Here is an 11,858-nt window from a genome sequence, read left to right as displayed (position 1 = left end):
TTGGCGATTGACATTAAGATGCGATGATTATTGACAAGAATCGATTATTATTAAACAAAATGACTCTCGACTAGTGTACTAAAGAAAACATGACTCTCGTTTACAAACATGACAATCGATCGATTATTATTAAATCCTAGATTAATCAATCAATCAGAAATCACTATCAAGAAGCTCCAGGAGCATTGCCATGTCAGCCGTGTCAATTCAGCAATTTTTATTCACAATCTCAGTAATTACAATGCACATTTTCCATTAAAAAACGAGTAATTGCAATGCACTTAAAAAAACCGTGTGAAAACCGACTAATCACAATCTATAAATATTATTAAAAGGGTAAATAAAATCCTCAATTAAAAGCCACATAAGCATGGCTAAATGCCACCTAGAGCTACTAAATGCCACATTGCCAAAAAAAAACCACGTCAATATTATACAAGAATATTGGATACTGAATTGGCCCATAGTAAAAAGCCATTGTGAATAAAAAAATAAAATAAAAGGAGACGCTTGAGGAAGATGATACAGATACACATAGTATACAAAAAATTTGTACACAAACCAATGGTGGCTTTACACGTGGCAAACCGTGGTAAATTAGGTTAGATTAGTTTAGGGCTAGGTTAGTCATTTTACATATATAGTTAATTAGTTAACTACACTTAGTTAACATTATTTATGGTTAATTTTGTTATATTTGATTTAGTTTTCTAAATTTCCAATTTAGTTTTCAAAATTTTCGTAAACATTATGAGAATTTATTCACCATTTTTTATGGTTGCATAATTTTTCGAAAAACCCCTAATTATTGGAACCCTAATTTTTATCCGAATAATCAATTCGTAATTGAATTCGATAGAGTGTTAAATTGATTAATATTCCATATACAATAATCAAAATCGGAATACCATCCCTAATTCAATTCGTGAATTTTTTGTTCTTGAATGCGATTTGATGAACCCTAATTCGTCAATAGGTGCATAAATTTAGGGTAGCACTAATTCGAGTAATCAAATGATTATGAACCATAATTAAATAGGTGAAATTGATCTAGTATGTAATTCGATATTTGTTATCATTAATGATTGATGAACCCTAATTCGTGATGAACCCTAATTCGTGCAATTTGGGGGAAAAAAAGTGGAAAATAGAATACAAAAACCAAAAAATGTTGTTAATAAGAATCGAACACGAGATGCATTGTGCATTAGAAGGGTGTTTAATCATTTAAGCAAGGAGTATCAGCACATCTAATAATCAATTTAATTTTATTATATAGTGTTAAATAATCTTAACTCATAAAATAGTCAAACTTTCCTATTATATTGCCCTAAATATTCGCTTTTATTGTTTCCTTTTATTGTTTTATTTTCATATTAGATTTTTTTGGTAACTAAATGATTTTAAGAATCTTTTATTTGATACAATTAAATTTATTTATTTAAATTGATTCTTAAATCATACGAGTATAATTTTTAATACCGTATTCTAAATCATGTCTTTTTGTTGAGATTTTTTTGGTATAATTATTTTTATTTTCTTGTATCTCAACGTTGAAGTGTTAACAGAAAAACAAAGAGATATTTTTTTTTTAAGAAAAACACAAGCATTAGTAATTGAAGATGGATTTTGATCTTAATTTGCCTGGGGAAGATGATGAGCTTGATCTTAATGTGCCTTTGCCTTGGGAAGACGATCTTGACAATATCAGTTTAGAAGATGTTCATAATAACGTGGAAGATCAACAAGACGGGGATGATCAAGAGGACGTTGTTAATAACGTGGAAGTTCAACTGGACGAGGATGATCAAGAGGAGGTTGTTAGCTTTGACAACTTTAGCTTAGATGATTTGTTATATGATGACGGTGTTGATGGTGAACCTATCAACATTGGAGATGACGACAACCATGAGGATGACGTCAACGATGAGGGTGACGAGAACCATGAGGATGACGTCAATGACAACGATGATATTATCGTCGAAAATGAGGTAGATGACTTGCATGAATCTTCTGTTGTTGAAGGGGGGTATGTGCAGAAGGTCGCTAAGTTCCTAAAAAGCGGATACACCGACAATGTTGAACTTGACCCTCCGACACAAGGAATGCATTTTGTAAATGGTGATGAGCTTGGTGCATATTGTTACCAATATGCCTATAATCAAGGCTTTCAATTTTATATCAGGACTAGCAAACTATTGGAATGCTATTCAGAAAAAGGGGTAAAGCGATATGGTGTGGGAAAGAGCGAGCCTCGTTTCTACATGTATAAACGAGTCAGATTATGTTGCACAAGGGCGGCTAAACCAAGGAAAAAGAACATTGACGTCTCCTCATTTAAGCCATGCGAATGTGTCGTAGAAGCCACTTTACTAGATGATTTCATGGTCATCAAGCAGGTTAGATTGGACCACAATCATGATGATCTCAATCCTGCAAATAGTCGACATATGGTAGGATACAGGGTATGGGATGAATATTTTAAGAGACGAACCTTGATGAATGATGAAGCCGGTATCCCAATTGCTAAAAACTTTAACACCTTGGTCAGAGAAGTTGGTGGTCACGCGAATTTAACAGTCATTGAGCGTGATTTGAGGAACATGCTCAATCAAGAACGACGACGCTTTAGAATTCAAGGTGATGCTAATGCTCTTGAAGAAAGATTTATTAAGTTGAAAGAAATCGATCCCGATTTTTACTATGCAATCCAGACGGATTCAAAAGGGATGTTGGTTAATGTATTTTGGGCCGATGGACGTTGCAGGGCTATGGCAAAGGTATTTAGTGATGCGATTTCTTATGACGCTACGTTCCTTTGTAACAGGTAACATTATCATCCCCGTTAATTTCTTTTATTCCACCAAATTTTTTGACAAATTTTATCAGTCATAAATTGATGATTCGTAGCTTGAAAACCAATGATGATTATAAAAAGTTCCAACAATGATTTTGGAGTTAATATGATTCAATTTGGATCCAAAACCTATAAATTGTCATCAATTGCGATTTGGGTGGGACTTAACCGCACAATTCATTTTTGTTACTCACTTTGTGTTCAATACATATAATCGCCTTTATCGATCGATTTACAGTAGCAAATTCTTTAGCAAGCTTGCCGTGAATGATCGCAGTGATGGTTTGATGAATGTGGATTTTGTATAGGTGATAAAAGCATAAGAGATACGTAAACTTTGTTTTTGTGATTAGATATCGCCTTCATAAACAAATGCTAACAAATTACATTTTTATCCTCTAGTAGTTTGGCGCAAATACGAAATTAGATTACTATTTTTTCAATTTTCCTTTTTCATTATTTGGGTGTTCTGCTACTGGGTTTTTCTTATTGAATTGGATCATTGATTGTTTGTTTTGGTAGGAGAACCGTATTTAGGTTAAAATACGATTTCAATTTACATTAAAATGCTTATACTTATGTTTAAATTGCAGGTACAAAATGCCGTTTACTCCGTTTGTTGGTGTAAATCATCACGGTAGTACTGTTGTACTTGCATCCGCTTTGATTTCACACGAGGACGCCCGCAAAGCTTTACTTGGGTGTTTAGGAGATGGTTAGACTGTATGGGTAGACCTCTTCAGATTATAATCAATCACGATCAGTGTAGGGGGGATTGGTTTGGTCAGAAGACCGTATTTCCTAATGTGCCACACCGTTTGTGTCTTTGGCACATAATGCGAAATAGTTTTAAGAATTTGGGGAACTTTGCTAGTTTCCGTGAAATTAAGCCTGGCTTAAGGGATGTGGTTTATGAGAGTAAGGACATCGATGATTTTGAGGCATCTTGGCAATTTTTTGTCGATAAATATGGGATACGACGGCATAGCTGGATCAAGGAGATGTATGAAAAAAGGGAGTCATGGGTTCCGTTGTATTGGAGGCACATGTTTTGCGCAGGTATGTCATCCACACAAAGAAGTGAGCAGACGAACAGATTCTTCAAGAATTATGTTAATCCGAAAACAACTTTGTTCGCATTCCTAGGCAACTACGAAAATGCCCTACGAGTCAAGGTCGAGGAGGAAGAACGATTAAACTTTGCTTGCACCAATAAACCGTCTTCGTACGATAAGAGTGAAATCGCTGAGGAAGTCTTCCAAAGAGCTTATACTAATAAGATGTTCGCGAAGGTAAAAAAAGAGGTGTACGCCCTTATACACATTAATGCTTCTAGTGAAATGAATATCGGACAATTCTCTTCTTTTGTTGTAACCGAGGAGGTGAAACGTCCGTTTTGGGCTCCACGGGATAAGAACTACAATGTCACAATCAACACGGGTACAGGTGAGTATAATTGTAGTTGTCAACGTTTTGAATTCCGAGGATATTTATGTAGGCATATTATCCGTGCTATGTTGCTGAAGAAAGTGCAGTTAATTCCTGATAAGTACATTTTGCCTCGGTTTGAAAGGATTTGGTTAGAGGTTATGAGCATCTTCAGTTGGCTACCACACACCGGAGAGTCGAATCGTTAGAAATCTATATCCCTATACTTAATATATTCATATATGTGGTGATTTTAATTTAGTCATAAAATTAAAAGATGATCTTATGCATGCAAACAATAAAAGATTTAAAGAAGAAATCATCATCATACATTGAGGATTTCGGATTTTATGGGCACAAGTGAGTTCTCCTACTCACTTGTTCCTGAGCTTCCTTTAGTGGATGAACAAGGATTCAAGTAGAGAATCCCTCCCAAGGTTTTATACCCAAAGTAACAACTTAATAAAATTAATATTATTATTACTAGAACAATATTAATTTTTGTATAAAATTGACCCAAAAATTATTTGATCTCTCAATAATTTCGGTTGAGAGGAAGGGAGAAGGAGGAAGATTTTTATCTCTCTAAAACTCTTATTTTTAGATGTTGAATAATGAATGATAATACACTAACTTTTGATGTAGTGTATAAGATAAATTATAGAGCAAAAACCCTTGGCCTTGCTCTATGAAAAACCGGGTAAGGGGGAAGGAAAGGGACCAATGCATGCACAAGGTGGTCTTCACAAGAGCAAGTAGGGTTGCATGGCTAGGTTTAGGAGGAAATGATTATGTTTACCACTAACATAATCAACACAATATATTCCTAATACTCCCCTTAATTTCGGTCATTAGTGATAAAATGGACTCCATTTTATCTTTGTCAATTTGTCAATTTGTCATATGTCACATGTCACATGTCACATAAAATTGTTATGTATTTTTAACATATTAAAAATCAACGCATTAATAAAAATACGTCATATACAAAATCGACTTAGTAATTCATAATTACTTGTACCAAAATATTTTACCAATTATAAATCACAACATCTTGTATTTATAATAATTTATTCATTCAAATGCAATTGTTTCCTTAAACAATAATTTCATCTAAGTAATTAAAACAATTGATTTAGACCGTATCTCATTTAATCAAACTATAATGAGACACGTAAATATTACTTCCAAAATCGTCCGTCAATTTTAAGTAATTTAATTGACCCGTATCGTCATACGATCAATTAAATGATCAATTAAGAGTGTTACCCTTTAGGTATGACCTAAGGGGATCAATCTGTCACCACCGTCTCACGACAAATGAATGTCAAACTCTAGTCAGCCAATCATTACCGATATGTGTGGACCAGTTGATAGTAAAATATTACTTCCCAATTGTATTCTTTAAAATGAGACTTAAACATGTGATCATCATGATCAACAGTTGTGATCGCATTATTGTCGGAGGACACATATTCCAACAATCTCCCACTTGTCCTCGACAAGTGTGCGTCACCAATTCTCTTGTCCTATTACTATCTCCCACTCAATGCAAGGTGTCTTTCAGGTCGTACTTGCAAGTGATCATATCGAGAGTGGTTTCCTCGATCTGGAGAATAACTGATTGACCGGATTTTATCTATCATAGATATCTTCCGAGCGTGGCCACGCATTTCCAGTTCATTAATCCTCAAGTGGCCCTGAGATATTGTTATAACCCTGACTAGGGGTGGAAAATTCCTATCGCACTCATTCCCTTCGACTAGCCACAGCCATCATAACCCAAAATATGCCCATTTGACCCCATTTACGAAGGTCGTAGTAACACAAATCAAAGTTAATCTGAAACTGTGCCATCTTAAGCGAATAGTCTTTAGTCAAAAGAATCGACTCATTAGAATACTATAGTAGCTCTCGCCACGACCAGGCTATATAAATTTGCCAGAACTCTATAAGCGGTCATAAGGCCCGACAAGGTGTTCCTAACAGTCTGCCTATGTGATCGACTAGTCATTCTCATATGACTCCATGGCACTTGAACTTGCCATCAATCGCATCACATTCTAGTCACTTCGAGACGTCACCTCATGTAAGTGACTATGGGCGAATACAATGCTAATCCGCGTTCACTTTAACGGGGTTCAATTGTCTCTACAACCCGTTTGGATGTAACAAAGTATAAGGTGAGTTAATAATAACTCAAACGACAAATGTCGACATCACATTCGGGTAGTCCATACCATATTACAACCTTGTGATGCATATCGTAAGTGTGTAAACACTTGTTGATTGCAATAGAAGTTTAACATGCCATGTGTCCATGTGTTCAAACTTCTTATAATCGCATTTTCCTTTACGTTCATGTTATCTTCTCATAGCATGAACCTCACTTAGTACATATAGGTTCCCAACCTCTGTTTGGGTTCTTTATCTTGAAAGAACTTCCTGTCGATTATCACATAAACAATGAATTTGCGGTGAATGATATAACTTGCACTGATCAAGTACTCCACCCACTCATAATGCACTAGGTAAATGTTTTGCAGAGTCTTGCAACAATTGTCAAGATGATTAGCCTAGCACTTCTCACAAGTCCTAGCATATTAGAAAATATTAGTTTTGAGTAACTTCTTACTTCAACTAAGTATTTTTCCAAACTTTTTATTTCTCCTTTTAGCTTGAAAGGCTTAGGATTTTCATAAATCCTTACGCGTTGTTCGAACTTTAATATGTGCAACCTCTTGACACATAACAGAGTGTTCTGTCCAACACTGAAATCGCTCATCGGATTCTCCTTGAGAATTCATGACGTTTCTTCTATGGCTTGCCACTTATGCATATGATTCATTATTGGACATGTGCATGATTATTCTAATGGCGGAAACATTAGTAACTAATAATCATGTGATCAACCATTCTTAGGTTCAATGAACGACCATGACTGCTAATGACAATTCCATTTTCATTGACATGAATAACCTATGTTTCTCGTTGATTCGATGTGTATATCTCAATACTTATCCAACATCTCATGATGTAATTGGATTCATCATAGTCCATTTTCATCCAGAATTGAAAACTCAAATACTTCTTTGTGAAAGAAAGTATTAGCTCGTCATTCTCAATGAGTAATGAGTTATAAACTTTTACAAGATGATTGCTCCCACTAAATTCCATGTCTTCACATGATAATTTCTAAACTCCTACTTAATTTCACGTGTTTCGTAATTGACTACTCAATTGACACATTTTCAAGAATTGAAATATATTTTGCTTTGCCAAGTTATTAAGATAAAACCATATATGTTCCCATCATATCCTTTCAAAATACCTATTTTGAAGAGGTCTCATCTTAACCTTATGGAAAGAGATTTTGATCTCTAATTCATTCATTTTATAATGATGCATAACAATGTCATTATTTAAATATGAATAATATCTAATACACGTCCTTCAAAATACCCTTTTCGGAAGGAGGTTTAACCATTTCATTTTCATAATGAGGTTAAGTAATGACATTAGCGTGGTTAATACTTAACTTAGCTAGTATATCAATCCTTGCAACTTCTAGTCATAAATCTCATTTAATTTCTAGGATGTAACTTCGATTCATTTAGGCTCTTAAGTAAATATCAACATTGAAACTATTGGTCAAAAATATCATAAACTAGTCAATTAAGACTTTACATTAGTCATTCTTCTTCCAAAACTTTCTTTTGGTCTCCTCGTGTAGTTATCTTGTGAACATATTCTTTTGATTACTTCACTTGGTCTCTTTTGTCATGTAGATCTATTCGAGACCATAGATCTCATCTATTCGTGTATACTATATAAATAGATATACCTTTATTCAAATCATTCTTCCTTGCGTAGATCTCATTTACACAAATTTTTCTTGATGTTCTTTGTGTCTTCATTTTTCTCCCACTCTATCTTTAGAATAAATACACTAGAGATTCAAAGATAGCTTATGAGACACAAATAATGATTTTGAAGTATAAGGAGGACTATTTCATAGGTTGACTAATTGATTTAAATTTGATAAGTGAATTTGGTGATTGACATTCCTTTAAGAGAGTTCATTAACTCAATCATCACTTTATAATTGATCATATACAAGCCTTAAGCTTGTGGACATATAATGAATCCCATCATTATAGTTGTTTAATAGATCACTTTAAGTGAATGATCATATGTTTCTATGAGCAAGCGGATAAAGACGAATTTTAGAACAAGGATAAAATACGATAAAACGGGTGACTTGGGTTGCAAACCAAGCCACCATTATCCAAAATACAACCAATATCCAAAATACATCTCCATGTCGAACACAGAAATCAAAAGGTTCTAAAATCCGAAACATAAATTAAAATAAGACAATAAAAAGACAAGCTTCATGGAAGCTACTCCTAGCTTCTCGATGGTTTCTCAAGCTTGCTTTTCTTTTCCCTTGTCCTTGCTTGGTGGAGGCCCTATTTACAATAAAAAGGGGATACATTATCACAATTTTGTATCACAATACCATAGTTGAATTAGAAACATAAAAGAAAGGATAGTCATTTACCTACTGGAGTGATCTTTCCAACCTTAATGTCACCAAGGCATTTGGAACAATTTCTTTTCCAATGTCCAACACCATTACAATAATGGCATTTATCAAGAGGACCCTTCTTGATCTTGGAGGTGCTAGCTTCATAAGTCTTAGCTTTGGTGAAAGTGGGAGCTTGCTTCTTACCCTTCTTCCCATTCTTCTTGAACTTCCCCTTGCTTTTGGTGCTAATGTTAAGCACATCCTTAGGTGGGTTGACATTTAACCCCATGTCTCTTTCGGCTTGCACAAGTAACTTGTGCAATTCTTCAAGAGACACGTCCTTGTCTTGCATGTTAAAATTCACCCGGAATTGAACATATGCCTTGACTTTGGATAAGGAGTGTAGAATCCTATCTACAATGAGTTCTTTGGGGATTTCAACCTTTTGAATCTTCAAGGTCTCGACTAGCTCCATTAATTTGAGCACATGAGGGCTAACCTTTTGGCCCTCTTTAAAGTCGAGATCAAAGAATGCCGCGGCCGCCTCATATTGGACGATCCGCGGAGTTTGTGAAAACATTGTCACAAGCTTGGAATAGATTTCATTAGCGGTGCCCATTTTAAAGGCTCTCCTTTGGAGATCCGCCTCCATCGCAAAGATTAACATATTTTTCATTGCGGCGGACTCCTTATGGTAAGCCTCATATGCTTCCCTAGTGGCGGCGGTTGACCTAGCATTAGGTTCGGGTGGAGAGGCCTCAGTAAGGTAACGAAGCTTGTCGTCACCTTGGGCGGCTAATTTGAGTTGGGCATCCCAATCGGAGAAATTTGACCCATTCTTTTCAAGTTTACAACGATCCATGAAGGATCGGAGCCATGAAGTATTAGTGAGAGGCGTGGCGTTGTCATTTGGATTTGGCCATTTGTTATGAGAAATAAAAGCGGTCTACAAAACAAAATAGAAGGAATAAAACATATGTCATTTTCAAAATAATAATACTCGTAAAAATTTAATTTAAACAAGTTTTATAGCATTTATCTAGTGACCTCTACCCAACTAGATAAATGATTCCAAGACCCAAATTCATATTAACTTGGGCACGGTGTGGCCGATACATCCCTTATCAATACAACTCGGTAGATTAACTCTTTAATCGATTCTACTTTTAGAACTCTTGGTCGATAAAATTACATTAACATTTATCTTTAGCTCAAAACACATCCGACAAGGGCACGGTGTGGCCGATACATCCCTTATCAAAAACTTTTGTTGAGTTCAACCCAAATTTCAAATAAATGTGTCCATGATCCAAATCCACATCAACTTGGGCACGGTGTGGCCGATACATCCCTCATCAACATGAATTTGGTGGATAGACATTTATCACCCACTTCCCCTACGTAACAAGGTTTGTACTCCGGTGTGGCCGAGCGCACTCCCTCACGAAATAGGTTTTCATGGTTTCTACTCTTTGGTAAGGCTAAGTCTCAATTGTTTATTTTTAGCGAGAGGTCATGTCAATTTATTATCTATCACGTTTTAAGTGAACTAAAGCGGTGAACTACGATAATTCTAATTGACACGGTCGATATACTCGATTAAAATGACAATGCATGTTTTAGTTATGGCGATTTAGCGATGCATGCGACATATAAATGAAATGCAAAACATAAAATAAATCCTAGTATGACCTTCCTAAAATAGAAAATCTAATTAACTATTACATATTCGGAAACCAACTCCATTGGTCCCTAGAACTTCGGTTATAGCACGCATCTCGAGGTAACACCGTCTTTATGTATCGTCTTCTTGAGTGACACCGTCTTCAAGGAACTCCGGAATAAATAAATTACATAACAAATTACATAATTTCCTATTATACATTTGTAATGAAAATAAAATAAAATAAATCTATTAAATTACAAAACGGTGATACGAGATCACAATAAATTATAACCGAATCAATATTCCCATACATTTCGGGTAATACCAATTAAAAAATTAAGGCCATATTAAGTAAAATTACATAAAATAAAATTATGACAATCATAAATAAAATGCAGCATTATAATATGTATGAACATGCCCAATTTTATGCTAAATCGCCTTTAAGGAGCCAATATCATATATTTAACGGTTTTTACGGATTTGCGTGATTCAACGTTTTAAAATCACAATAAATTACATAAATTCATATTTATGCACAAGTTAATTACCCTAACCTCTTAGGACTCAAAATTAGTCTCCACTAACCATTTGACTATAATTAACTTATATTTCTTGAAATTGTTCATTAATGGACTCAAAATTACAATAAAATGCTATAAACATCAAATAAATCACAAAAAATTCAAATAAATTCAAAATTTGAAATTTAAACTCATGAACATTTTGGAAAAATACCATGACACTCATAATATACAAAAAACTTAGGTTAAAAATTTCGAAATTTATCCGGAAAAACAATGTTGCGGTTTATCGGTTTTAACAAATATAATCATAAAAACGTGAGAAAAATTATATTTATCAACTTTTCAATTTTATATCTGAAATATGTAATAAAATGCAACATGTGATGTTTTTCCTTAGTCATGGAGTATGTTTTAGCAATAATTCACTAATTAAGTCACTATTTATGCTATTTTTCATCAAAAATTCATAAATCATGCATAAAGACTTCAATATAGCCTATCATTTTACACACATCTTGTAAAATTGCATGTGACAACATACTAAATTTCTATGACCAGATTCGAAATTTATGTCATATTAACCTATTTTTCATTTAAAATCGATTTTTATCATGAAAAATCCATATTTCGAGCATAAGAACTCCAAAAATTATGAAATTTTACAGGTCATCTAAAAATAATATATGTGAAAACATATCCAAAAACCACTCTAAAATTCGAAGTTTAGCTAATTTTAGTTCGAATATGACATTTTAATCATAAAATCACATTTTTAATGCCATTATTATATAAGATGAACAATAAAAATCCATAAATTAATAAAAATATCCTAAATACATTTTAGGATCA

General features: G+C 34.2%; 1 protein-coding gene across 1 annotated transcript; it reads left to right on the top strand.

Moving 5' to 3' along the window:
- Positions 1-3,693: 3,693 nt before the first annotated feature.
- On the top strand, positions 3,694-4,494 carry LOC141587552 (protein FAR1-RELATED SEQUENCE 6-like). Its single transcript, XM_074409028.1, has 2 exons — positions 3,694-3,916; positions 4,004-4,494. Exons 1-2 carry the CDS (start codon positions 3,694-3,696, stop codon positions 4,492-4,494), a joined length of 714 nt encoding a protein of 237 aa, XP_074265129.1.
- The last annotated feature ends 7,364 nt before the right edge of the window (positions 4,495-11,858 follow it).

The sequence above is a fragment of the Silene latifolia genome, chromosome 1, assembly GCF_048544455.1.
Source record: "Silene latifolia isolate original U9 population chromosome 1, ASM4854445v1, whole genome shotgun sequence".
In the NCBI taxonomy this organism is placed as follows: Eukaryota; Viridiplantae; Streptophyta; class Magnoliopsida; order Caryophyllales; family Caryophyllaceae; genus Silene; species Silene latifolia.
The sequence above is the reverse complement of the archived record's forward strand: the minus strand, read 5'-3'. Positions and strand labels throughout refer to the sequence as shown.

Coding starts and splice junctions, on each gene's coding strand:
- LOC141587552 (XM_074409028.1), top strand. CDS start 3,694: ATGCGAAATAGTTTTAAGAATTTGGGGAACTTTGCTAGTTTCCGTGAA. Junction 3,917..4,003: donor GAGGCACATGTTTTGCGCAG/GTATGTCATCCA, acceptor TCGCATTCCTAG/GCAACTACGAAAATGCCCTA.